The sequence below is a fragment of the Drosophila novamexicana genome, unplaced genomic scaffold (assembly GCF_003285875.2).
Source record: "Drosophila novamexicana strain 15010-1031.04,08,12 unplaced genomic scaffold, DnovRS2.1 tig00001395-arrow-arrow-pilon, whole genome shotgun sequence".
Classification (NCBI taxonomy): domain Eukaryota; kingdom Metazoa; phylum Arthropoda; class Insecta; order Diptera; family Drosophilidae; genus Drosophila; species Drosophila novamexicana.
Window position 1 is genome coordinate 112,902 of NW_020824854.1, and position 26,668 is coordinate 139,569.

The 26,668-nt window shown below is 37.2% G+C and overlaps 4 protein-coding genes and 22 non-coding genes across 26 annotated transcripts; 11 read left to right on the forward strand and 15 right to left on the reverse strand.

Moving 5' to 3' along the window:
• Positions 1-94: 94 nt before the first annotated feature.
• On the forward strand, positions 95-771 carry LOC115767486 (snaclec alboaggregin-D subunit beta). The gene is made up of 3 exons (XM_030711794.1): positions 95-184; positions 247-355; positions 420-771. The coding sequence occupies exons 1-3, from the start codon at positions 95-97 to the stop codon at positions 683-685; spliced, it is 465 nt and encodes a 154-aa protein (XP_030567654.1). The 3' UTR covers positions 686-771.
• A 184-nt stretch (positions 772-955) lies between these two features.
• LOC115767503 lies at positions 956-1,074 on the forward strand. Its single transcript, XR_004018384.1, has one exon. It is a non-coding gene; the product is annotated as a 5S ribosomal RNA (ribosomal RNA).
• A 619-nt stretch (positions 1,075-1,693) lies between these two features.
• Positions 1,694-1,812, forward strand: LOC115767506. The gene has a single exon (XR_004018387.1). It is a non-coding gene; the product is annotated as a 5S ribosomal RNA (ribosomal RNA).
• A 442-nt stretch (positions 1,813-2,254) lies between these two features.
• LOC115767411 (regenerating islet-derived protein 4-like) lies at positions 2,255-2,888 on the reverse strand. Its single transcript, XM_030711686.1, has 2 exons — positions 2,724-2,888; positions 2,255-2,669 (listed from the first exon to the last, which is right to left on the reverse strand). The coding sequence occupies exons 1-2, from the start codon at positions 2,886-2,888 to the stop codon at positions 2,325-2,327; spliced, it is 510 nt and encodes a 169-aa protein (XP_030567546.1). The 3' UTR covers positions 2,255-2,324.
• A 1,187-nt stretch (positions 2,889-4,075) lies between these two features.
• Positions 4,076-4,662, reverse strand: LOC115767412 (lectin subunit alpha-like). The gene is made up of 2 exons (XM_030711688.1): positions 4,507-4,662; positions 4,076-4,439 (listed from the first exon to the last, which is right to left on the reverse strand). Exons 1-2 carry the CDS (start codon positions 4,660-4,662, stop codon positions 4,107-4,109), a joined length of 489 nt encoding a protein of 162 aa, XP_030567548.1. The 3' UTR covers positions 4,076-4,106.
• A 1,327-nt stretch (positions 4,663-5,989) lies between these two features.
• Positions 5,990-6,062, forward strand: Trnar-acg. The gene has a single exon. It is a non-coding gene; the product is annotated as a tRNA-Arg (tRNA).
• A 119-nt stretch (positions 6,063-6,181) lies between these two features.
• On the reverse strand, positions 6,182-6,254 carry Trnak-cuu. Its single transcript has one exon. It is a non-coding gene; the product is annotated as a tRNA-Lys (tRNA).
• Positions 6,255-7,200: 946 nt separating this feature from the next.
• LOC115767507 lies at positions 7,201-7,319 on the reverse strand. Its single transcript, XR_004018388.1, has one exon. It is a non-coding gene; the product is annotated as a 5S ribosomal RNA (ribosomal RNA).
• Positions 7,320-9,876: 2,557 nt separating this feature from the next.
• LOC115767508 lies at positions 9,877-9,995 on the reverse strand. Its single transcript, XR_004018389.1, has one exon. It is a non-coding gene; the product is annotated as a 5S ribosomal RNA (ribosomal RNA).
• Positions 9,996-12,161: 2,166 nt separating this feature from the next.
• Positions 12,162-14,255, reverse strand: LOC115767468 (probable cytochrome P450 6w1). Its single transcript, XM_030711773.1, has 3 exons — positions 13,785-14,255; positions 12,937-13,725; positions 12,162-12,670 (listed from the first exon to the last, which is right to left on the reverse strand). The coding sequence occupies exons 1-3, from the start codon at positions 14,244-14,246 to the stop codon at positions 12,395-12,397; spliced, it is 1,527 nt and encodes a 508-aa protein (XP_030567633.1). The 5' UTR covers positions 14,247-14,255; the 3' UTR covers positions 12,162-12,394.
• Positions 14,256-14,668: 413 nt separating this feature from the next.
• On the reverse strand, positions 14,669-14,740 carry Trnae-cuc. The gene has a single exon. It is a non-coding gene; the product is annotated as a tRNA-Glu (tRNA).
• Positions 14,741-14,943: 203 nt separating this feature from the next.
• Positions 14,944-15,016, forward strand: Trnar-acg. Its single transcript has one exon. It is a non-coding gene; the product is annotated as a tRNA-Arg (tRNA).
• A 319-nt stretch (positions 15,017-15,335) lies between these two features.
• Trnar-acg lies at positions 15,336-15,408 on the forward strand. The gene has a single exon. It is a non-coding gene; the product is annotated as a tRNA-Arg (tRNA).
• Positions 15,409-16,087: 679 nt separating this feature from the next.
• Trnae-uuc lies at positions 16,088-16,159 on the reverse strand. The gene has a single exon. It is a non-coding gene; the product is annotated as a tRNA-Glu (tRNA).
• A 348-nt stretch (positions 16,160-16,507) lies between these two features.
• Trnar-acg lies at positions 16,508-16,580 on the reverse strand. Its single transcript has one exon. It is a non-coding gene; the product is annotated as a tRNA-Arg (tRNA).
• A 203-nt stretch (positions 16,581-16,783) lies between these two features.
• On the reverse strand, positions 16,784-16,856 carry Trnar-acg. The gene has a single exon. It is a non-coding gene; the product is annotated as a tRNA-Arg (tRNA).
• Positions 16,857-21,538: 4,682 nt separating this feature from the next.
• On the forward strand, positions 21,539-21,612 carry Trnai-aau. The gene has a single exon. It is a non-coding gene; the product is annotated as a tRNA-Ile (tRNA).
• A 98-nt stretch (positions 21,613-21,710) lies between these two features.
• Positions 21,711-21,784, forward strand: Trnai-aau. The gene has a single exon. It is a non-coding gene; the product is annotated as a tRNA-Ile (tRNA).
• Positions 21,785-22,019: 235 nt separating this feature from the next.
• On the forward strand, positions 22,020-22,093 carry Trnai-aau. Its single transcript has one exon. It is a non-coding gene; the product is annotated as a tRNA-Ile (tRNA).
• A 170-nt stretch (positions 22,094-22,263) lies between these two features.
• Trnai-aau lies at positions 22,264-22,337 on the reverse strand. The gene has a single exon. It is a non-coding gene; the product is annotated as a tRNA-Ile (tRNA).
• Positions 22,338-22,489: 152 nt separating this feature from the next.
• Trnak-cuu lies at positions 22,490-22,562 on the reverse strand. The gene has a single exon. It is a non-coding gene; the product is annotated as a tRNA-Lys (tRNA).
• A 1,343-nt stretch (positions 22,563-23,905) lies between these two features.
• Trnak-cuu lies at positions 23,906-23,978 on the reverse strand. The gene has a single exon. It is a non-coding gene; the product is annotated as a tRNA-Lys (tRNA).
• A 669-nt stretch (positions 23,979-24,647) lies between these two features.
• Positions 24,648-24,720, forward strand: Trnak-cuu. Its single transcript has one exon. It is a non-coding gene; the product is annotated as a tRNA-Lys (tRNA).
• An 857-nt stretch (positions 24,721-25,577) lies between these two features.
• On the forward strand, positions 25,578-25,649 carry Trnae-cuc. The gene has a single exon. It is a non-coding gene; the product is annotated as a tRNA-Glu (tRNA).
• A 529-nt stretch (positions 25,650-26,178) lies between these two features.
• Trnan-guu lies at positions 26,179-26,252 on the reverse strand. Its single transcript has one exon. It is a non-coding gene; the product is annotated as a tRNA-Asn (tRNA).
• Positions 26,253-26,516: 264 nt separating this feature from the next.
• On the reverse strand, positions 26,517-26,589 carry Trnar-acg. Its single transcript has one exon. It is a non-coding gene; the product is annotated as a tRNA-Arg (tRNA).
• Between the last annotated feature and the right edge of the window lie 79 nt (positions 26,590-26,668).

Here is a 26,668-nt window from a genome sequence, read left to right on the forward strand (position 1 = left end):
CCACTAATTGCTTTCTAAGCGACTTTTGATGCCACCTTTGTCGCGTTTATATAAATAGCTGGAGACTGTAAAATCAGGTCGAGTTCTTAGCAAAATGTTTCGACTTCTGGTGCTCATTTGCTGTCTGCAGCTGTGGAGCTGTCAGAAAGCCACCGAGAAATACGTCGTTGCAAGTTTTGGCAAGGTGAGCACAGTTCAGAGATATCCGTATGAGTCAAGTATATTGAAATTCAAGTATTTTGCCAGGTCAATTGGTTTCAGGCACATCAAATATGCCACCGATCCGACATGATTCTAGCCACAGTCACCAGCTATGAGCAGCATGTGCAGGTGATTCGCAGCATAGCTCTCGATGGTAAAAAATAACTTTCTAAATTATATATAACCACTTCATTCCCATCATTCCAACTACTGTTCAGGTCATTTGCTGGGCTATGAAGGATTCTGGCTGGGCGCCAGCAATTTGGCGGATCTGAAATCGTGGACTTGGCTGGGCCTTGGTATACCCTTGGGCTATAAGAGATGGGCCAACGATGAGCCACAGTCGGATTTAATTGGCAAAGAGGGCTGCATGGTTTTGGGGCTGGACACGTCCTGGTACAGTGTGGACTGCCGCAGTGAATACTATTTCATATGCGAAAGACAATGCAACTCAACAAAATCCCTTGAGCCCTTGTACATATAAATCAAAAAGCAGCTCCTTATATTATAAATCAATTCGACTGCAAGGTAGTTGTTTAATTTTTGTAAAATATATGGACACAAAAAAATATAAAAATATGCGACACTAAAAGAATCTATTTCAACCCAATTAAATTTAAGGGTTGGTTTAAAAGCAAAACACTCATTGAAGAGCTGCTTTTGGGGTGTGTTTTATTTTTGTATATCATTAAAATTCACGTTTGCTTATTCTCGAATTCCAGATACATATTCACGCTTTAGTCACTCGTCTATCGCCAACGACCATACCACGCTGAATACATCGGTTCTCGTCCGATCACCGAAATTAAGCAGCGTCGGGCGCGGTTAGTACTTAGATGGGGGACCGCTTGGGAACACCGCGTGTTGTTGGCATCGGTTAATAACCTTTTTTTTATACATTTTTAGTAGCTACGGAGAATTTTTTATTCTTTGATTTTATCTGCTGAAATTAAATAAATATGTCTCAGCTTAAAAATATTATTGATTTAAATATTCTGCTTCAGCTTTTAGTTTATTTGTACATAGACATAGTTTATGTATATTATATGCTATTTTTATATAGAGATTATCGATCTAATGTTTCCTGACAAGCCTCGAACGTTTACTAATACAACGTACATATATATTTTTAGCCATATTTATGTTTTTTTCAGTCATACACATTTTCATGATAATACTGCACAATCAGCCTTTCGTTAGTACAATTGTAATGCGATGAAAGGTAATGTTATAATTTTAAAACTATTAATATTTACTAAAAATGAATGGCATAATAATTATATTCTCTGGATTATATCTTTGCATTCAATATTATACCCCGCATAAGAGCTACATAAATGCTGCTTTGCTACGTACGTATTTGTAGGGATTTTCTGTTATTATCTTTAGATGCAATAAAGATAGGCATTCATAACACAGTCGAATATAAAAATTCACAATAGCTTATTCCAAAATTCCAGATACATATTCACGCTTTAGTCACTCAACTATCGCCAACGACCATACCACGCTGAATACATCGGTTCTCGTCCGATCACCGAAATTAAGCAGCGTCGGGCGCGGTTAGTACTTAGATGGGGGACCGCTTGGGAACACCGCGTGTTGTTGGCATCGGTTAACAACCTTTTTTTGTAAATGAATTACAATTCTCTCTGATGATTTTTTTTAGACTCTATTTTTAATCTAAGTACAATAAACAAATTTCTTAGAAAATACAGTTGGATATAACAAAATTTAACAGGATTGTTTGAGCTCCAATGAGTTCAAACCATATATACTACATCATAATTTGTTTATTCGCCGTGTGTCCCTACTGTGTCCCTATTGTCTAAGAGATAGAAAGCCATGTTATTTTTGTGTTTGTGTAGCCTATTAATATAGCTCACAGCGTCATCTACTTATTTAATTTCTGACAAAGGGCATGTTTAGGTCTTTATGTATATCATAGTAGCTCATATACCAAGGTGCAACAATAGTTCTCATAGACTGTAACGACTTTTTCAAATAATAAATTTAAAATTAAAATAAACACAAAAAAAGAATTCTGATTGCAATTTGAACTTTTAATATATATGAAAATATTCCAACACATTTATGATGCAAGGGCTTTTATAAATAACAGCTCATTCGCAAGCAATTTCGCACAGGAAGTGGCGCCGTTCTCTGCAATCCTCAGCTGTCCAGTCGCCTGTGACTCCATTTAAGGTGACGCAACGATAGCCACCTCGTATCTGACCTTCGAAATTTCGATAGCCTAGTCGTGCTCCAGTGCTTTGCCATACATATTGATTGATATCGCCCAGGTTTGTGCCCGAGATCCATAGACGCTCGGTAGCAAGGTAAGTTATAAGGGAATCATCGGCGGCGTGTATAAAATTGATAATTCGGTCCTGAACTGTTTCCGATGGAATGCTGGCTAGCTTAAAGCCATTTGCAGCACAAATGAGCTGAGCCTCAAACCAGTCAAGCTAAAATGAAACAATAACCAGTTGTTGTTGCCATTGCTTATACTTAGCTTTTACCTTAGCGTATGTGCTCATTCCATATACGCTGTTATTATAGGAAAAAATGTTAAGGATGGGCTGTGGTGGCTCCTCATCCTCGAGCAATTGCTCAAAGTCATCTTCAGCCCATGCCGTGCTTGCAGTGCAGAGCAGCCAGAAAAGTCCGAGAACTATAGACTTCATTTTGTAAAGAGCCCAAAACTGTATTCCCTTTTATACAATTGGCCGATGTGAAAACTAATTGCCGAGTGCATCCATCATTGTCATTTGATAAGCTTAATATCTAATTATTTGATTATTTTGCCTAAGGGTCTTTTAAAGATATTTCATATAATCGAACATTTGCAAAATTTGAATAACCTGAAACTTGTTAAGGGCCCAAATCAGTTATAATATAATATATAATATTATACAATATATATTAATATATTTGATATGAATAATGTTAAATTAATTACATTTAGACGAGATATCTATGTCTTTTATCTGCCTGCAGTGAAAAGATAGTTCTTTATAAAATTCACCTTTGTAGATAGACTACCCTTGTAGACATTTGCCCAATGATTTTACATATATGTGAGAATAGTGAAGCTCGTAAATGCAGAGTTTGATGAAAACAGAATATTTTGCTTTATAAAATTCCACTATTCGATATGATATAGTTGTCCGATATTAATTAAAGCACAGTAAACCTAAAATATAACAAGTTTGTTCAAAATATCGTAATAAAAAAAGGTTTCCATATCAGAACCTACTTTTCAACCGATCGTTTCTATGGCAGCTATAATGCACACGATTTTGCATATATGTAGGGATCATAGTGAAGCTTGGTCAAGATATCGTGATAAACAAAGAAATTTTCCATACAAGACACTAATTATCGACTGATTGTTCCTATGACAGATCACTATAGCACTGTATCATAAGATATAGTTGTCCGATCTGGGTGGTTCCGACATATTCACGCATAGCAACAGACAGACGGACAGAAGGACATGGTTATATCAACTCGGCGGTTGATCTATAATATATATATATATACATATATTATGAAGTCGGACATGCGTTAGAAATGTTATGACCCAAATTTTAATACCTCTACAGAAGCAAAAGAGGAAAAAGTTGAATTATGAAATAAAAAACAATATGTACGACTGGGACTCGAACCCCCTTCAGCAACCAAAACAGTATATGTACGCTTAAGTCTCTGAGCTTTGGGTAGCTTTTAAAGCTTTACAAAAGCTTCAAGTGACGCGCATGAACACAGCTTGGCATGATAAAATAAACACATAGCTGGCGTTAAATGTTATATTTGTTTTCCTAATTAAAATAAAGATTTAGTTTTTATTGCAATCAGAAATTTTTATTAATATATATTATAGATATTTTGGAAGTATTTCATTAGCAACGTGGTTCGCACACAAAGTGACGCCTCGAACCGCAATCTTCAGAAATCCAGTAACCTGTAACAGAATGTAGGCCAGCGCATCTGTATGAATTAGGAGGTGGATATGGGAAATTCCGATACTTGAATGCGGAACCAGTGCTGAACCAGCTCCATCTATTAGTGTTGGCCAGATTTGTGCCGGAGGTCCAAACCGGTTCGTTGATAGATTTCAATTGGCCCGACTTGAGCATAAAGTTGTAAACACTGTTGTGCTTGGCTTGGGTCTCCAAACTAACCAAGGTCCAGCCCAGTGAAGCACAGGCGGCTTCAGCTTGGAACCAATTCAGCTAGAAATTTATTTATATTTCAGTTTTGTATTCTTATATCAACACACTTTTTGTTCACTCTTTTTACCTTCAAAGTTGTCGCTATAGCGAAGTCTTCCGTTTGATAAAAAATAGGCAACGGCTGCAATTGATTTGCTATACCTTCAGCTTGTAGCTCCAGCTCTTGAGCCCATGCCAGTTTGCACAGCAGGGAGCAGAGTAGACCGAGACCTAGGGACTTCATTTTGTGAGACGTGCAGTGCATTGTCTGCCCTTTTATAGAGCCAAACGTAGAGGTTGCAGCTAATTGCCTGGTGCATTCATCAATGTCATTTGATAAGCTTGAAATCTAAGTACTTTTGTCCCTTAAATTTGTTGCATTCGCTGCGGGGGTTTCAATTTTTAGTTATTTTTCCTTTTTCTCATGTCATTTGCCATAAATTTTGCTTACAGTAAATCTCAATTTTAAGCGTTGCGTAAATCCGTTTGCCATTTTTATGGCGAAAATTCAGCGCTAATAATGTTATCCCAGTGCTTTAGAGCAGGGGTGCCACGAAATTTATCGAAAAAATGTAAAAAGCATATCTCATTTAACTGTGCTGTCAGAGCAGCAGCAGAAAAGGAGAGACTGTGGGTGGAGGTGAAGAGGGGTGTTGTTATGACGGGTCAAGGATTGGCAATTGCCTTAGCTGGTGTATTAGGGTGCACCCTCTTTTGGCTCTAACTTTTCGCCCCCGCTCGATGTGCATTTCCTTTTCTACTCACATATATATTTTTTTTGCGTGCTGGCCAAAGTGTTTACGAGTCCCTTTGGGATTGGACAACAAGAACGAAATGTGCAAGCACAGATCGCTGCGCTTTTTCCCTTTCGAGGGTTCCAACAAGATATAAAATCAAAAATTGCTGCTGGTGCTGCAACTGCGTGCGTGTGTGCGTGCTGTACGGGGCGTACGGGGCGTATGGATAATATGATTTCTGTTTCTTTGAATGGCATGCCATTTGCATTTGGCAAGACAGCATAAAAGTTACTTGCTCGACTATTTGTTTACAAGGTCTTGCCAGCGGGCAAGTGTTTCGGTAAAGTTTGCAAACTTAAAAGCTATAATCCTTAACTCTTATATATTTCATATTTAAAGTATAGCTAGAAAATATTTTGGTAAATATCTTTTGTCAAAATTGTTGACCTTACAAGCAATTAAAGAAATAAAATAATTTAAATAAAAAGTTCTAGAACAGTTATAAAAAACTTAGAAGTAAAAAAGACTAAGAAATATGTGTAAAATGTTTGTAATTAATTGTATAAAAACAATGTTCCGACTAGGGGATACTACTTATAATATTCTATTCATAAACATAAAATATTATATTCATAAATATTCTATATTTTATTCATAAATATTTTATATTCTTTTAATGAAAAACTTTATCATATCGCGTATTATTAAACACATTGATCTACATTGGTAATGCCTGAGACTTCTATTTTTAAATAAACAAATCTATGTTCTTAAAAATTTGGTAAAAGCTGTCTATAGTAAAGAAGGCGATAATTTGGCAGCGTTCCACACATCGGTCCTGTGGCGCAATGGATAACGCGTCTGACTACGGATCAGAAGATTCCAGGTTCGACTCCTGGCAGGATCGTTAATTTTTTCTTTTCATTACATCATTCAAAAATCTTTTATAAATTAATTACTTAACTATTTCGTTAGTATTATTAAATTTGACTGAAATACGTAAGGGAAAAATAAAAAATTATATTTCGCCCAACGTGGGGCTCGAACCCACGACCCTGAGATTAAGAGTCTCATGCTCTACCGACTGAGCTAGCCGGGCAATTGGCGCAAAGATCACCAAATATATTGAAGGATTCACCCCAGAAAGTAAGTAAAAACTAAGAAAAAAATAAATAAAAGAATAAAAAGAAAAATATTTATATATAAATAGAACAGAGTTCCGTATAAAATTTAAGAATCTGTATGTGTATATGTATAGTAAATTATGTTTTTTCCCTCACTTGCAGCACAAATTAAGCGTGGCTGTGCGCTCTTGTTGAATGTGCGCAATTAGATTGTAAAACTTGTTGACAAGATGACATGATCTATTAGCTTTGGTTATTTGTCTTTGGCGTTGGGTGCAGGAAAAATTGCAATTAAATTGGCTACTGCAGCAGGAAACTGAGAGCAAAGTACGCGAACGACAGCATCAACAAAGACAACAGCAACAGGGACGGCTGGGTTAAAAGGGGAACTAAAACTGACAACAAAAGTCACGCAGAATAAATGCGCCATGCGTCCGGGGGCTCGGGCTCGGACGAGGTCTCTAAGGCTAAGGGCCAATGGCTGCTGTTGCTGCTGGTTGCACTTAATTTATGCGAAACTTGGGTTGGGCCAGCAGAAGTTGTGGCTGTTGGTGTCATTCTGCCTGGTGGCCATTTTCACAGCACGTTAAACGAAGGTCGTGAATGGCTAAGCCAATGCTTAGCTCTCATTTTATAGCGTGGAAATTCATCTTATGCTCCCAATTGGTTCTGGCCCCAGCAATGCTTAATACAGTTTATGCCATTTGTTTCGTGCCCCTAGTTAGCCTTGCCGCACAAGGCTGCAAAGAATTACAAATGTTGCCCCACGAGCTGGTGCACAAAGCTTTTACAAATTGCCCGCCAGGATTTTTTCCGCGGAAAAATCAAAATAAGTTGTAAGGAAACTGATAACAATTCGTGTTGAATTAATTTAATTAATTAATTTAAAAACAAAAATAAGAAAAAAGTTTTAAGAACCGATGCCAACAACACGCGGTGTTCCCAAGCGGTCCCCCATCTAAGTACTAACCGCGCCCGACGCTGCTTAATTTCGGTGATCGGACGAGAACCGATGTATTCAGCGTGGTATGGTCGTTGGCGGTAGACGTGTGACTAAAGCGTGAATATGTATCTGGAATTAGAGAAATGGCAATTGTTAATTTTGGATATTCGACAATGTTAGCAAATGCTTTACTTTTTTAAAGAGTTTATTCAATATAAAGTATTATATTAGGTGTGATAACTACCTTACTTTTAATCGAAGAATTAATTGAATAGCATTAAAAGCAGGTCAAATTTGTATTCCCATCAAAATATAAATTTAATAATTTCATTGAAAAGCATTTCTCAGTAGCTCCAGCTTACGTCCCTTTTGCTTAAGCAATCGCCACTCATTTAGTTTGCATTACTAAAATCCCGACCCTGCGTTCACTTCCAGAGAAGTTACTTACTTTGCCAAATCAGGGCAACAAAATCCAATGTTTCATTAAGATTTTATCGCACTTTTATGTTATTATTTTTTTTGTGTTCTTAGTCAATGTCCCGTCAAAGCTGGAGACATTAGCGTGGCTCGCCCTCCGTTTAATTAACAAATTCTTGATGTAGCACAAGGTTCTGGGGTAAAGTTTCCAGCTAATTAGAATAATGCTGTCCTACCCCCCCCCCCCCTCCCCATCCCCCCACACCACACATACTGCACTCCTCCCCCTTGCCTTAGTTTACCCGAAAACGATGCAATTTGCGTGTTTATTAATTTTATGTCAATTTGCATGCAATTTCTGCTCAAGGCGAAGCTTTATCTGAGTTTCAGTCGCAGTTTTGCTTTTATGATGGCTAATCTAGCGGAATGAAATGCACTGTGCACAGTGGGGCTAATTAAAACTAATGGCCAGCCGTCCAGTTATGCGCATTTTGCTGCAGGTGCCGCATCCGCACCCAAAAACTTACTACAACAACTTTAAGTAGCTATCGTTGAGTGGATTTTGTTGTTCGATGGCTTTGCCAATGCAATTCAATAAAAATGAATAAGTCCAAAGATGCGTGAAGGTAACAAAAGTTAGATACTAAATAGACAGAATCGCTACAGGCATCGACTAGGAGTTACCTTTTAGCCGGGCTATAGTATACTGGAAGACTTGGTCGTACTCCAATAAGGCAGTCAAATAATAAATTAAATTAAATATAAATACATAAATATAAATAAATAAATAAATACTTAAATGTAAATAAATATAAAAAAAAATAAATATATTAATAAATAAAAATTGGTAAATTTCAGTAGAAATAAAGATAAAAGTATACCCAATTTTTGAAATTTATATTTTATATACATTTTTTTCTACTATTTTATTTATTCTACTTAAAAAATTGTAATGGAATAGAATACAAATTTACGAAAAGTTAAAAAGTTTATTATGCTTTATCCTGTTTAAATTTTTTAAAGAAATAGAATACAAATGAAACAAGTAAGAGGTTCTAGTCGGGAGCTCCCGACTAGGGGATACCCTGAACCCTCTTCTTCCAGCATCAAATGCATATATATATTCTATTTTAGGAGCTATCTGTCAAGTTTGGTGACTCTAGCTCTTATTATTGACCAAAATTGCCCACAAAACAGGACATCGATATCGATTTTTATCGATTGCTTGAAGAATATATATACTTTATGGGGTCGGAGATGCTTCCTTCTGCCTGTTACATACATTTGGCTTTCGCACAAAAAATTAAATTATGCAAATTATAAAGAAAATTCACACATTTAAAATGCTAACTGTTAACATAAGTTAACATTTTATTTTCTTTTCGGAATAAATTCCCGCTGTCAAAAAGAATATTTACTTCATATACTTTCGAACCTCCGCACAAGTATATCATGCCCCTTTTATAGCTTGCCATTGCTAATGGGTATCAATATCGCGTGCGACTTACGCGCAGTTTTCAATAGCACATGGGGAGAATAAGTTGAATCGGGAAATGTATTTCGTATTTGGTATTTGGTTTCTGCAGTTGCGGCCCTTTCGCCCGACAAGGTCAGTGCAAAGTCATTGCAAGCTGTTGCGTACGCTTGAGTTGCAGCTCCTCCCCAGTACCCCAACCGCCCAACCACACCCCCCGTGAAAACAAGTCAACTGTAAATTGGCTTAAATGCAGTATATCATTTAATTTTATGTCATTTCGCATTTTTTCACGTTGATTTTGATGTCGTTACGAAACTTGCAAAATGCACAAGGCAAATATTGTACAAAAATAAAAAGGTAAGATCTAAAGAACGAATTGGGGAAAACTAAAGGAAAAGAAGTTTAGTTTACAAAACAGTCTAAGCTTGAAAAGTTTTTCAAATCGAGAATTGGTTTTTATTTGAAAAAGTGTAGAATATACAAACAAATTTAAGAGTAGAGATTAATTTAATAATTAATTTTAGTTAATATTTTGGAAAACAGTTTCAATAAGTGGGTATTGAAGACCGCAGACGTTTAAAATAATTGCCCTGAAGACGGTTTGCCGATATGCAACAGAAATATATTGGAAGCGAAACATTAGATAAAATTGTTTTCTAACAAATTATTTTCAATAAATAAGATACAAATAAATGCATTCAGATTCATTGAATAAACTCAATTTTTTCGAGTTGTACAAAAAAAAGCGGTTGTCAACCAATGCCAACAACACGCGGTGTTCCCAAGCGGTCCCCCATCTAAGTACTAACCGCGCCCGACGCTGCTTAATTTCGGTGATCGGACGAGAACCGATGTATTCAGCGTGGTATGGTCGTTGGCGGTAGACGAGTGACTAAAGCGTGAATATGTATCTAAAACTTATGAAAAGTCAATTGAGAATTTGTATAACATATATTATTATGAAGGTTCGAAGAGATGTTCACATTTACCCAAGCGTCAATCAAACCAAGTATAAATAATACTAAATGCTTTTAGGGAAGATAATAATTAAGTAATAAATAAATAAGTCGGTAATAGTCTATAAAAATAAGTAAATAATAATATAGAATAATAAATATTAATTAATTGTAATAAGTAAGTAATAAGCCAATAATAACCAGTAATAAGTTGCATTGTGTTCGCATTTCTGACAGAAAAAAAAACATATATAAATTATATATGAGGTTGCGTATAAGAAAATGTATTATAACAAATTTGCGAGAAAATACAAGTTAACTGATTTGGGATAGTCTTTCAATAAACATTCCGCCCTTGCTAAAGGAAATATGTAAAAAGCAATGTTAATAACCTAAACACTCTCATCTTTTGAGTTAATAATTCGAAGTCACGCTAGAGCTTAATAAGTACTCGCAATATAATTAAGCTATACAATTGATATTTATTAAAACCAAAAGACACCTTTTTGCATGCTAAATATGTGTTCTGTTAGACACATTACAACGTAGCTAATGATACGAATGCGATGCATTTGTAATTAGCCACGTTATGAGGCGCATTACGTGGTTAAGATGCAACTGAGTGCCTCCACACTTGCCACACCCGCTGCCCGCTTTTTAAGCGCTTTTGCGGCATTGCGCTGAGTAAATTGACAATTGTATTAAGTGCGTTAAGTGCTCCAGCTTCAGTGTGTGTAATAAAGCAACAACAACCACAACTTACTACAACAAAGTCTGTACATGGATATTACAAGGACTCACAGCTGTTGCCGGGAATGCATTTTACAGCGTCATTTTGTTGAGCAAAACTTTTTTGCGGCAACCGCAATTGTTGCAAGCAAGTGTTGCAAGCGTTGCCCCTGCCCCATTATGACACATTTGCTTCTCCTCGAGGTTGCCAGCAGCTTAGCTGAAGGATAATTGTCCACGGGGCATCCTTGGCATGTCACGCACGAGTCGCCACAACTGGTTTACCCTCGGTTGAGGGCTGAGGCGGGGGCAAGGTTAAATAGCAGAAATGTTGAAGTAAATCCAATTGTTTGGCCTGTCATTGAGCGGATTTGATTGATTAAGTAATCTGCCTTGCAATATTTGCCATGTGCTTTGTGCACTCCAAAAAATTGTTTACACAAATCAAAAGAAACCTTTTTTAAATCTAGCAAAACTTGTGCTCGCTTAGCCTTTAGATTTTATTCCTTAAATTAAGAGCTTTTGTCTTTAATATTTAAATTCTTCAATGTATGAAATTTTTAATCCGAAATTTGAATGTAACTCCTAATTCTTAGGTACAAGATCTAAAAATTCGTGTTGCCAGAAACTTAAGTGTAGCCCCCGAATCCTTGAATACAAGATATAAAGAATTAAAGCTGGAAAATAATCCAATTAGATTTGTATGTATTCAATTATTCTGAAATTTACAACACATTATATTAATTACATTTATTTTTATATAGATATTTTTTTCAAAGCAATTTAATTTGTTATGCTTACTTAAAAATATTTAACAATGAGAAATATTATAATATTATATTATATATTCTATTTTTGGAAAAAAACGCTTAATATGCTGTTTCTAGAATTCAGAACGTATTTTTTCGCCGAGTGTAGCATAACATCTGAGATTAAACTGTGCACATATAATTAATTAAAAGCTAATAAAATCTGATGGGTTGTTAGGCGCACGCGATATGAAAGCTATATATATACGTATATATTTATATAGTATACATAAAACAATTATTTGTACAACAAGTTATGCAAATAAATGGGCAGCATTTTGATGGCGCTTGGAATAGACATTTATATTAAACAAATGTATTTGTATGAAATTTCATTTAATCTCATTTTGAACCATACGCAATTGCGTCGAATATAGTTTTACTCCGACCTTTATAACTTTATCTTTTAGAGCATGTTTCTCGAGTACTTTTCCTTCTCCTCGCTGAATATGAACGCAGTTAATTGGTCATGATTTGCGTTTGGCCAAATATTTTTTGGTCTTTGTCAACAAAACTTCAAGCCATATTTATCTTTTTTTAAATATTTTAATATAATCATCAATTAGCTTTAACAAATATATATACATGTACAATGTGTTATAAACAAACTTCTTATTTTGAATGTGTAAAACCCAAAAGTAGCTCAAGTTGATATTTTTAACAATTTTTTTTTTAAGTTTATATTCATTTTGGTGGTGAGTTTCGAAAAGTCTTAACAATAGTTAAACTTTTATTTGGCCTAATTTGAGACTTAATGTGGAATTCAACTATAATCTCTTTCAATCTAAACACGCTGTAGTTTTAGGAAGATTTCATCCTTTGGTGTGATAACAGCACTAAAATTGGCAAACTGGATAGTCTTGGGGGTTTTGTCGCACTTGACCACCCGATAATTGCGCAGTAAATGAACCAGACCCAATTTGGCCTGGAGTAGGCCAAGACGCATTCCAATGCAATTGCGTGGTCCAACGCCAAAGGGCATATACGCATCCATATTTAGAGAATTACGGTTCTCGGGCGCAAAACGTTCCGGATTATATTTTTCCGGTTCCGGCCAGTACTGAAAACGTGTATAAGAGAGATTAAAAAGGGGTTTGAAATAGGTTAAAAATATATTCAAAAGAGGTTTAAAAGACGTTTAAATGGAGTTTAAAACAGATTTAGAGCAGTCTTGAAAAGGTTCAAAGCAGGTTTAAATTAGGTTTAAAACAGAATAAAAACTGGCTTAAGCCAGGTTAACTCCATTTTGAGTTAAAAATGGAGCTTAACCCGGTTTTAAACCGGTTTTCACTGGTATCAAAGAGCTTTAACAAGAACATAACTGACCTGCTCATCACGATGTATGCCTAAGCTGGAAATATAGATAGGTAGGCCAGTCGGCAGTTCCAGATCGGAGTAGGGTGCCAGAGTAAAGCGTTCCCCACCCGCGGGCTGTGTGCATTCACGTTCGGCATAGCCAACAATGGGATACTTGCGTAGCGTCTCATTCACCACCTGAGTCAGATAGGGCATCTCCTGAATGCGATCGTAATCAATGTGATCCTCTGAACCAAAGTAATCATTTATTTCCCGACGCAAACACTCCTGTATCTCAGGATGATGGGCAAACTCGAACAGTGTCATGGTCATGGTCGAGGCGCTGGTCTCGTAGCCCGCGGTCTGAAAGATTGCCGCCTGTGCCACAAGATAGTCCAGTTCCTTGGCCCTATTATCTTTCTTATCGGGCTGGGCAGCCGCCTCTCGCTTCATCGTCAGCAATATGTCAATCAGATCGTTGCGTCGCACACCCGATTTCTCGCGTTCTGCGAGAACATAGCTGATGCTGCGGCGCATGAAATTGGAGGCTTGCTTGGAGAAAACCGTAACGCGGGCCAACGATGCCAACATGGGCAGCATAAAGATAATGGTAAAGTCGATACCGCGGCTGAAGTTTATCTCGAAAATGGACTTGTTGTATTTATAAAATTCGCTCTTTATATCGCCCAGCGCATTGGCTTTCAGTCCAAAAGCGGTGGTCGCTATAAGATCCGTGGTGAAACGCGCGCAAATACTTTTAATACTTATCAGAGAATCAGCGGGTAGTTCTGCCAGATTCGCTTCAAGATTCTTGCCGATCTGTGGTTCGTAATTTAAATGAATTTCAGATCCCAAAAAATTAAGCCTCTGGCACTCACCTCCAACATCAATGGATACATTTGCTTGATCTTGCCGCTGGTGAACACGGGCGAGATTTTATTGCGCAACTCCTTCCAGTCGGGATTGCGTACAAAGAACAGATTGTTGTTGCCCAGCGGATCGCGATGCGGATCGGTTTGCAGCGCACGATTTGTAAAGTAGCTAAATTTCTTGATCATCACCGTTTTAATCAGATCCAGATCTCTAATGATTAGAGCTGGACGATGCAGTAGATACACCCCGACAAACGGCTCATTTTCAAAACCTTTCGCCGTGTGCAGCAAACGGATCTGCTCAAAGAACGCCACTCGGCCGGTGAGTATACTGCGGGCATTTCCAAATATTGGCGACGGTTTGATTTGCTTTACACCCGATCGCTGCCAGTAACTATACGCGCGTCGCTGCCATATATAGAAAACGATCGCCAATGTGGCGATCAGTAGTAACAGTTCTGTAGACATGTTTAAGGCTTCGGCAACATGCAGCCACTGCTTTTGGCTTTGCTCTCGCTGAAGCTTTTATTTACACGAGAACACGACGATCGTCTAGTCATTCTAACTTGGTTTATTTTCCGTTTGATAACAGACTTGCCGAACATGGCGGGCAAGTAAATTTGCCTACACTCGATGACTAGACAAAATAAACACTCGTGTTTTTCTGCCGCGAATGAAACAAATCTGCGGAAAGCTTTCAAAATCGAGATTTGCATTAAAAGCCGACGCAATATGTTCAGGTCTTTCTGCCACTCTGTCCGGGACAATTTAAATTTCTAATATCTAACCTAAATTAATAATTGAAAACAGTTTATGCTTAACAATACAGAATCAACAGCTAGCACGTTAAAAAAAGAAATAAAATTTTTTCAAAAAATCTTTCAATATACTTCCCATACCGGGAATTGAACCCGGGCCTTCCGGGTGAGAGCCGGATATCCTAACCACTAGACAATATGGGAGATGAATGTAATAACGACAAAGCTTAATTTAAGCATATAAGAATTTTTTACGAAATAAATGTGTATTAATTGAAAGCAGTTTTCATCTGCCTGTTCAACTATTCGTCAGTTAACTGCTTGTGTATTGTCGGTAATGCAGTTGACGACATCAAAGCGCCATTGGTAGGCGCTGTTAAAAATATTATGACATCGAAAATTCATGTGGTCCTGTGGCGCAATGGATAACGCGTCTGACTACGGATCAGAAGATTCCAGGTTCGACTCCTGGCAGGATCGAATATTTTGTCTAATTATTTGTATGATTCAGTTTAATATAAATAACTTTTTGCATTAAAAGTACATTAATGTCGTTAGGTGTATCATATTTTCAAGACACGCTTTTGTTTAACGGGTACTCAATGAAAATACTCGAATTTTTTCTTATATATTAAATTTGTCAACAATTGTAAGTAAACCTTTCAATACTCATAATAGTATGTGGAACCATCCTAATAGAATTGTCTTATTGTACTTCATAATAACATAATATAATTAGAAAAGCTCGACTCTTAAAAATCTTTTGCTCTTATTGAGCTTTTGGAAAAATCAACACGTCGGTCCTGTGGCGCAATGGATAACGCGTCTGACTACGGATCAGAAGATTCCAGGTTCGACTCCTGGCAGGATCGGAATTTTTACTTTTTACAAACTTTTTAAAAATTGTTCACTTACCACAGAGCCTTAAGACTTTTTAATTTACAGTACGTGTCGCAAGTTTATTGAAAGTGGATACGTGCAACAAATGCTACTTAATTTTCTTGCATCAAGTATGATGCACTTGAATAGGGATTTTGCCAAGTAGCAGGAGAAGTAGCTCTCAATGACAAAGTGCAGTTGCTGCGGTGGCTAAAAGCAAATCAAGTGGCGTCGTGTGGAGTTTGTGGATTATGTGTCGCTTTATGCTAAACAGCGGAAACGTCGACGAAAGTTTTTCAGAATGGGGCGTAGACTGAATGAAAAAACACCAGCTGTGTGTACAATTGCACGCCAAGGACATTTAAGGTGACATCGAAATGATTCCCTTTGAAGGACTTGTATGTGCTTACGTGTGTGTGCAAATGAGTTTTTATCCGCTGTGATTTGCATAATAGCAGAAAGTTGTAATCGAAGAATGTGCAAAGCATTCGTGCTGTTTGCAATTGTCTGCGAGGCAAATGGAGCGCGGAAATCGGATAAGAGAATATAAGCTGGATAACTCATATTTTTATGCACTTAGACCACCCAGTCTGTAATTTGTTTATGCGCAAATTAGAAAATCGAAGCGTTTTTCTTTGGTATTGAAATGGAAAAAGAAATTAAAAAAGTAATTTCCCATACCGGGAATCGAACCCGGGCCTTCTGGGTGAAAGCCAGATATCCTAGCCACTAGACCATATGGGAGGCGGTGATTGACTAAGCAAATAACACAATATATTGTTTCCATTATTCCGCATCATTATTTTGAAATGCATAAAATATTCACTTATTTTTGGATTTTTATATTGAGATAAATGATTTTACTCGCGTAAAAAAGTAAATAAAAACAAATCTGTGCAAAAATAAATATACTCACGATAAAAACTATTAAGTGGATCTTTTGTTGAGTGTATATTTAAATAAAATCATCGTCTATAAAATGTTGTACTCTACTTTAAATTTTCAAGCAAATTAAGTGATTTTTCTTATTTATTTATATTTGGAATATTATTAAAATATTATAGATCAATAGAAACAGAAAGGAAAAAAAATCGATCCTGCCAGGAGTCGAACCTGGAATCTTCTGATCCGTAGTCAGACGCGTTATCCATTGCGCCACAGGACCGCTTGATTGTAGGGCATCAAAAACACACTTTGTCAAGCAGTTCGCTGGAATAGTTAGTGTCACACTACCTAAACTGTTGGCAGACAGACGATCAATAAAAATTGATGAGCTATACAAGTATGCATTATGTAAAATTATATGAATGGGTATAATTAACATAAATAATTAAAATATTATGTATAATTATCGAGAAAAAATAAATGCGATCCTGCCAGGAGTCGAACCTGGAATCTTCTGATCCGTAGTCAGACGCGTTATCCATTGCGCCACAGGACCCGTTTGTAAATAAGCAGCATAAAAGCCGTTTTCAACTAAAGCAGAGCAAAATGTACATATTCAATTAGAGTAGCGCCACAAGCAGTCCAAACAAGCAGTGGCAACCAGAGGTGCCCACCTAGTGGGGCGCAATAGAACAAAATATATATATACATAAATAATTATATATATATATAACATATTAACAAGTGCTGTGGGTAACTATAATAATTCATTAATCTTTTATTCATAACGCTCACATATTACTCTATGAGCAAATACATGTTAATTAAACGCGCCCCCCGTGGCAGCGCAGTTGCTCTCCCGCAGTCGCCACAGCGATGTCGCAGCGTCTGCAGCAGAGGCCGCAACTGCTGGCGTCGACCACAAATATTCGTTTCAGTCTCTCATTGGCGCTCACAGTGTGCAGTTCAGTGGCAACGCAAATTTAAAAGACGTATAACGGACGCTAAAAAGTTGTACGTGCGCGCGACGTAAGCAAGTGCGAAACATAAATAAAATAAAAGAAGAATCTCTGAGCAACAAAATATAAAAGAAATACATACATACAACAAATTGTTTATAACAAAAAGAGAAAAGTAGAAAAGAGTGCGTGTGTGTGTGTGCTTATACTGTGTATTGTGAGTGCGTGTGCAATAATAAATCAAAAATAATAATTAATGCAAATGCGAGTTATAAATGTAACTAGATGCAGTTATTACGGTGAGTGCAGCTAAAATGCCGACAATACAGCCTCTGCCCCACGCTGCCCCCCCTTGCGCAGCTGTCAAAATGTATACGAGCTGCTGCTGCTGCTGCTGCTTCTTCTTCTTTTTCTACTTATTCTGGCGCTTCTTTGCGTTTGCCTATTCTGTTTTTTCACATACTTTTTTGTTTTCATCGTCTGCTTCTGCCTCGGCCAAGCAGCGTCAAAGCCCAAAAACCAAATCAAATGAAACGAAACGAATGGAAACGAAATTGAACAAGAACAAGAATGAGTACGAGAAGCAAGGCGTAAAAGCGAAAAGCGAAAAGCTCAAAGATTGGGGCTAGGGCTAAAGCAGACGCCGTTCGTTGTTGATGTTGTTTTTGCTGTTTGTTTAGCTGCCGTTTCTCCATTTACATATGTATGCACGCTGGTGTATGTGTGTATGTTATGATATGTTTATTTGCCTGTCTGTGTGTGTGTTTCTGTGGATCTCTCGCGCTGCCCGCGTCTATGAGACGGTCACGCTGTTGTTGCTTTGGCGCTAAACGTGTGCATGTGTCCATGTATGAGTGCACGTGCATGTGTGTGTGTGTGTGTATGTGTGTTTGTAGGCCTCCACACTGGCAGCGAAAAGCGCCAAGCGACCTGCTGCCGCCGCCGCCTCAACCGCTCTCCCTCTCTCTCTCTCTCTCCCTCTCTCTCTCTCTCTCTCTGTCACTCCTTCAGTCGGCATCTCCATCTTTGCTTCTCCGGCCGCCGTTAACTCGTTTGGCGACTTGTTTCGCCTGCTGCCGCACAACAAAACGCCGTAGCACATAAAAATAGTCTGTGGCAGAATTGTTGACTTCCCTTTTGACAAACGTGCCGGCCCACAAACGACGGCGACCGCCGTCTGTACATATCTTGATGTCTAGCATTGTGTGCCGCCCCTTCCTCTCTCTCTGCTCCAACCCTCGCACACCTACATACCAAACACTGCAAAATTGCCATAGTTTAAATTACATACACCTTACATACCAATACTTACACATATTTTTAAGTTTTGTACTTCAACAGCAGAAAAGTTAAACAGAAAACTTCCTCCAACACATTTACATGCAGAACTCTTCCGGTGCTCGGTACAAAAAAAAAAAACGGAAAAAATAAAACAACAGCAAAAACTTGTTTTTCAAAGCATTAATACCCTAGAGCAGCTTATATATATGGACTTATATACATATATAGATCTTTATTAATAATACTTTTATATAATTCTTTGATCCAAATTAAATCTAGTTTCAAATTTCAATTATCACTCAAAATTCTGTGGAAGAGCGCTAAAAAAAAGCTTAAAACTCATTAATATAAATAGTTTTCTTAGGTTTTCATAAGTTTCATTATGGTTTAATATATTTTTTTATAAGTAAGAAGAATAGAAGAATAGGAAAAGTTTGCGATATGAAAGGTGTTCAACCTCAGACAAAAGGCAACTACTTCCAAAAACAACTGATTTTTCACTAGTTTTTTCACTAACAATTTTAACTTGCAGCAAATCCTTGTTATGTGAATCCCGCTAAGGTGTGTAATATACCAGCTGTGTCTGTCCTATGAATAAAGTTTGCCTCTTGCGTTAAGATTTTTTAAATAAAATTGCGACTACTTAAGTATGTGATATCTATATCTATGTATGCGAATAGATATGTAAACGTATGGCAAGTGGCAAAAATTATAGGGATAAGAAGATTGATTGAATGGAGTAAATTCATATTCTTCACAGAAATCCATATACGTTGAATGAAAAATACATGAATACAAAAAGTCAATGTGATCTCAGACACTACAAAATACAAATTCGCAATTCCGGCCAATTTCATTGTGAAAACTGGCAAAAGTCAATTTTAAGCACTTCGGCACCCCAAAGATACCTTTTTCAAAGGCATTTCTGCACCTTACATGCTTTTCGTAATTTCGATTTTCAGAATAATAAGAGGGTCTTCTTAAAGTTCTTTCGTATAAGATATCATTATCACACCGAAACGAACAGTTCCTTTGGACATCTCCATAAACCCTCCAATTTTTGTAGTGCACTTCGCGGGGCGTAATCTATTTTGACCGAATTCAGACATTCATTTTGAGGCCCAAACGTCTCTCTCTTTTCTTGTACAATAAATATTCCGAGGGAAACATTTATCAAAGAATGAAAACTCCTTCCAAATCAAACAAAATTTTACAGCTTCTCGAAAAATGCTCGTACAAACTATTTTATTTATCTCTCATTTATAAAGAAATATGTGACAATTAGAAAACTACTTCTATATATTAGAAAATTTTACGATTTCCCGAAACAAAATAGAAAAGTTTGCGAACTTTCCTTTTGATTTAGCGCTCATTTGTATAGAAATAAGTGAAAATATAAAAACTACTTCCATATTATGTGAAATATCTATGTACATATATATCAAAGAAAACTTCCCGAAACAAAATAGAAAAGTTTTTCAGCTTTCTTTTAATTCGATCTCTCATTTATACAGAAATATGTTAAAGATATAAAAACTACTTCAATCTTAGACTACCCAAGTACGAAAGATCTCAATGTGCATATGTGAGAAAAAAACAAAACTGGAAACGCAGGTGTCCGCTTGAAAGATTTTCACTGTACTGTCCTTCTTAGACTAGCCAAGTATATAAGATATCAATGTATAACAGATAAACATGTTTATTTGAGCCCTATGTATCTGGAGAGGCCCATTAACCTGCTCAATCGAAAAACTTGTCTGGAGCATTAAAAGCGTCAACCATTTTGGGCTGTTGCAGCTTCGTTGAAAGCGAAAATAGCGCAACGGAGAGAAAATTGTGCTTGGTGCTTGGGCCAGAAGTTTGTCTGCTTTTGCGAATGTATCTTGCAGATACATATCTAAAATTGCCACAAAGCATGCAGTAAGAACCAGACACAAGTAACTAAATATAACACGCACACACACACACACATACACACACACATAGGCACACGCACACACAGATCAGATACATACTAATGTATTTGCGGGGCTGTGTCTAGGTTCCCGCTTGCAATTTCATTTTCATTGCAACTTCATGCCCCTGACATCGGGCCATGCCTGCCTGTCGGCTATTTCTGCTTGCCGCCCGCCGCCAACGACCCTTAGAGCAGTGCACACACACACACACACATACACTCTGCTGCTTTACACTGCTTTATTTTTGCGCCGTCTGCTAGTTTCTACGCTCATTCTTGTAAAACTGCAAGTTTCTGCCGTCGCGGCGCGTCGTCGGCCTATTGAAGCTCTCTGCCGCGGTCGCTGTCACTGTTGCTGCCAGCAGCGCTGCCTGCGCCACTGCTAGTGCACTCGGCCATGCAGCTGCCTTTATGTCTCTCTCTCTCTCGCTCTCTACCTCTGTTACTCCCTCTCTCGCTGCCGCAATTGTCTCTGCTGCCAGCTGGCGTTGTGCGCCTGTGTGCGAGCGAGCCAGCGCGCCCGCTGCTTGCCCTAACCTACACCACAGAAAATTTATTGCGTCGGCTCTACTTCCACACACTTCACTTCACTTGATTTTTCATATGCTTGTATCTACGAGGCATACATTTTTCAGTCTGCTTCTCGAATTTTTGCCGTTCTTGTTGTTGTTGTTGCTGTTGCTGCTGCTGCTCTTTTATTTTTATCTCTTCATTAGTTTTCGTTGGGTTTCATTGATGCAATTTTTGTTTATTTTCGTTTATTGTATTTATTTTTGTGAATTTTCAAGTAATTTTATGCCTCTATTTCATTGCAGATTCATAATCAATCGATCCGGTCAATTAATTATACTATTAAAAGATCATTTAAAACACATTCTGGCGGGCAAGCACGCCATAATTCAAGTAGATATACTGAGGAGCTACACTGAAATTAGCAGCCAGTCGTAAAGTATTCAAAGTTTTTTAGTGGTAAGTTTGCAATTTGTTATCACTTAGTTTGTCCAGAAATTGAGTTTGGTTGCCTTTTGGTTTTGATCGTGTGGCCCATTAGCTCAGCTGGTTAGAGCGTCGTGCTAATAACGCGAAGGTCGCGGGTTCGATCCCCTCATGGGCCATAACAGTTTTTTTTTAAATTTATTTTGTAAGGAAAACACTTTCGGAAAAGCAAATTTTTGTATTAATGAAGGTCCTACAAACAAAATGGCGTCAAGGTGGCCCATTAGCTCAGCTGGTTAGAGCGTCGTGCTAATAACGCGAAGGTCGCGGGTTCGATCCCCCCATGGGCCAGTATGTTATTATTTTTATAAATATTTATAAATAATATACTAATCCTATGTATATTAAACGAAATGTACTAAATTAAAATGTTGTTGTTGTAAATAATGCGTACCTTTAAACGTATTACTAGACAATATATAGTGGCTGCATTATATTCATTGCTTAGTTTTAGTGGAGTCCTTTTTTTAATTGATTCATTACATTGTTTTCTTCAGTAATGCTCAAAGGAAGGGGTATTCAACGGGGCCCATTAGCTCAGCTGGTTAGAGCGTCGTGCTAATAACGCGAAGGCCGCGGGTTCGATCCCCCCATGGGCCAGTCTTTATTTTTTCAAATTATCACGCATAATATACTAAAATCTCTATGTTGAAAACGAATGCTCAACTTTTATGGTTATTCTCTAAACTTTCATATTTCTATCTAAATTTAAATAATTTACATGCATGTAAATATAGAAATCATATTAAAAAATATAACAAAAAGCAATTTGGCCCATGGGGGGATCGAACCCGCGACCTTCGCGTTATTAGCACGACGCTCTAACCAGCTGAGCTAATGGGCCACATGGCGTTGTTTGGCTAAATGTTTTACTTAAGTGCAGGCCAACATATTTAGCATATTTTAAAATTTTTTCGAAAGTTTTTTATATTTCTATAATATCCCAAGTGACATATATTTTATATATGCCGAAAAAAAAAACAAAATATTAACTTCCGCCCAACGTGGGGCTCGAACCCACGACCCTGAGATTAAGAGTCTCATGCTCTACCGACTGAGCTAGCCGGGCTTGGTGAACTTCTGCGGCCTACACGGCATGTCCCTATAAAGTAGGAGTTCTGCGTTTCGACGCTGTATAGCATTAAAGTTGCCGACTTTATTTATGGGCGCGCTTGTCTGGAATTTCACAAATACACAAATAAATAGGAGTCTTGATTAGCTGGTTTCCCCTTTCCTTGTCGGCCCCTAGACTCCAGTAAGTTCTGGCTTTCCAATTGTTTCCATGATGGCCCCCATTGTGCGGTGCATTTTACTGTTTCCTAATGGAAACGATGTATAAAATTACGCGCCTACCTCAATGCAGAATCTAAAACCAGACTAAGGAGGGGGTGCTGGCCTGCAGAGGGAGAGAGAGAGAGAGAGAAGGAGAGAGAAAGAGAGAGGGGGAGAGAGGGAAGGAGTGACAACACAAGCTGAAAACCAGCCACCCGGCCAAGTAATTTGCTATAAAATATTAAAACGAAACAATGTGCGAAAGGAAACAAAACAAAATACATGCATGCATATAGAAAATGAGACTCAGACATTACGTGTGTGTGTGTGTGTGTGTGTGGGGCAGATAATCAGCCTGGCAGACGGCTTTTCGGTTGCGCTACGTGCAGAAGAGTCGGGCATATGTGTTGGGCATGTGAATTAGCTATAAATGTTTACATTAAAAATATAAAATAATTCAAAGAAGAAAAATTAAAATGCGACTATAAAAACTGGAAAACTTAAGAAAAAATGGTATATTTTTAGTGAAAAATAAATCATTGAAGATAAATGAAAACGGGTTTTATATAAACTGACTTTAAGCTGTCAGCATTAACTCGAAAGGCCACGAATTTCATGACATTATTTAATTAATTTTATCTATATTCACGAAAATAAACAAAATATATATAAATTACAAGACCTTTTCGAATTTTCATCTGGTTAGTTATCTTAGTCGTACACATGTTTTTCCCAGTAAATTTGTATGCTCTTTTATTTTCATTGTAAAAGCGAAATAAAAGGGCAAAATGAAGCAAATGAAAGGCAAAGCTTATTTGTGCAGACAAATTGTTTGTGTTTATTGTCGTTGTCGGCTACTCAGCGCGACCTCCGTCTAGACCTGACACGCATAATGCCATGCACAACAGCCAAACATACGCATATGCTTACATACTCTTCCTCTCTCCCTCTCTCTTATATGGCTATTTTCTCGTTTGTGTATGCCACAGGCTACAACAGCAGCGTCTGCGGCAGACAAGGCCAAATAAGTTAGGGTAGGTTCGCAAAATAAGCTAAACATGTTGTTGATTAAAAACAAGCAACAAAAAGCAACTGATATTTCGGAGAGAATTTATAAAAAAAAATTTTAAAAATTGTTTTCGCCCAACGTGGGGCTCGAACCCACGACCCTGAGATTAAGAGTCTCATGCTCTACCGACTGAGCTAGCCGGGCTGTTGAATATGTCCCAAAATGATCAGAACATGGAACCTCATACAATTTTCTATAAATTCGTATATGAAATATAAATGAATATAATATAATAAATAGAAATAAAGTAAAAAAAAATCAAATAAAACAAAGAAATTTGGTTACCAAGTTATTTTATTGAAAGTGGAAAAGAAAAATAAATAAGGTGCCATAGATCTTGGATAAGAATTGTGTAGGTAAACAACAAAAAAAGAGCATGGTTACTATAAAAATATATAAATGGAAGACAATACACAATATGTTTGAATAAGTTGAGGAATTTACATTTATGTCACTTAAGTACACAGTGTAGTAACAAAAGTCACTGATAATACACCTGTACTCACGAAACCTTGAGAATACTGAATAAACCTGATACATGTGTGTCTACCAAATGCTATAAAAAGCAAAAAGGTTAAAGCTTATATTGAGACAGATATGTGAGCTGTGTTCAGAAGTATTTTTGCAGGATCGGCAGCATAGAAAAAGCTAAAGAATTTGACTAAGTTTCTTCAAATATGGAAAACTAATAAATGTATTAAGTTAATACGAAATAATCAAGAAAGTTTTCCAAAAATATCAAGAACTGTAAAATATTTGGCATATCCTTAGCATAGAATTTAGCTACAGATACTTATCGCAAACTATTATCAAGCCCGGCTAGCTCAGTCGGTAGAGCATGAGACTCTTAATCTCAGGGTCGTGGGTTCGAGCCCCACGTTGGGCGAATATGTTTTTGATTATTTTTGTATAATGGTATTTTTATGTTATTTTTTTATATATTTTTAATTTAACCTTGTGAGCAGAGCAAGTGCACTTACAACAGCTCTGCATTGTTTTGTGAAAACAAAACTGATGTCTATATAGAGAGGCAAAAAATAATGTGAACAATATTGAAATGAAATGAGAGAATCAATGGAAAACGATTGATAGCCGGCTGGTAGATTGCATAGTACAGCAAATGTAAATAAAAGCACGTTTAGATAATGCATAAATTTGAATGCAAAACATAGCTCTAAATAAACAACAGCAGCAAATACGACAAATAACAACAAAAACAAAATATACGAGAAACGTACAGTAAAAATATGAAAAAAGTTTTTGTTTGTCATGCAAATAAAATTAAACGAGGCGAATGACTGAACTTAACCTTAAAACAACACACACACACACACACACACACACACACAAAATACCCCCATAAACAACACATTTCCTATATGGACTTGGACTTTTTTTTTTAGACAACGCAAATTGCGGTTAATGCACTGCAAATCAAAACCAAAAACTAAACGAACTCAACACACAAAACGCAAACATTGCAAAATTTTTGATGAATGCAAACTAAAGTGTTCGGGTCGCTTGAAGTGGGAAAAGTAAGCCATATAAATGTACATATATTTTTACCATACACAACTTAACAACCGCACGAGTTGTGGGCTGAGGGAAACAAAAATATAATACAAACGCTTCTTATCTAAATATAGCTGGAAATAATACTGTCTATAAGTATTTTGCAACATTAAATACTATACTTAACAACACTGGCAGCCATATTCGTTTTTTGGGAAGCCCAAAGTCATCTCCCATATTGTCTAGTGGTTAGGATATCCGGCTCTCACCCGGAAGGCCCGGGTTCAATTCCCGGTATGGGAAGCATATTAAACTGAGTAAATCGGTTGTTTTTTTTATTTAATTAATTTTCTTTATTATTCTTTTAAGTGTTTATTTTTATATATTTCTATTTTTAACTACCTAAATATTGATGTACAATATTATTTTAGTCCATGAAAAAACTTGACATGCGCAACTCCAGAGCTCCCTCAAGTTCCGTTGCATCTGTTAACGCCCCATTTTGTGCGTTTCCCTTGATGTATTTAATCGCAATTCCCCTCTTTTTTCGCGCGTGACGAAATGCCTTTGAGCAATTGCAAAAGTTGCTGTATGGGGGATCGAGCGATAAGTCTGGCATTATGTCTGGAGCCAGTTTCAAGTGCCATAAACTGGTCAAGAGGCATGAAGAAAAGAAAAAACTGGCTCCACAACTTGCTGCACAGCCGAAACAGTAAACTGTGCAAAAGGGCCGGCCGACGAGTCTTTTATATAAATGACCTTGGCGAGTTCGTTACAAGCGTCTGATCGGGCAAAAGTTTATAAAATGAAAAGGCGGCAAAAAAGTAGAATTCGCCCCCGGGTGGACTCGAACCACCAACCTTTCGGTTAACAGCCGAACGCGCTAACCGATTGCGCCACGGAGGCGGTTGAAAACGGGTCGATTATATACTAAATATAGACTTTTAAATATTATATTTTTTGTTTATTTTAAACGATTAAGCTGATACGATTTGTAAGTCGAAATTACAAGCCTAAAATTATGAATTATATAGTGTTCACATATTCATAATTTTAAGCAGGTTTTTTCTAAAAAAAAAAAAGTGGAATATATAACATTTAAATATAAATACTCACTCCATTTCCAATTTAAAAAAATAAAAATATGTTTAGGAAAAGAAGAAAAAGCAACGATCCTGCCAGGAGTCGAACCTGGAATCTTCTGATCCGTAGTCAGACGCGTTATCCATTGCGCCACAGGACCGACTGATCGGCTGTATATCTAATGTGCTTTACAGTAACTGCTTAGAAATGTTCTCAGTTTTTGTGTTTTGTTTGCTTTT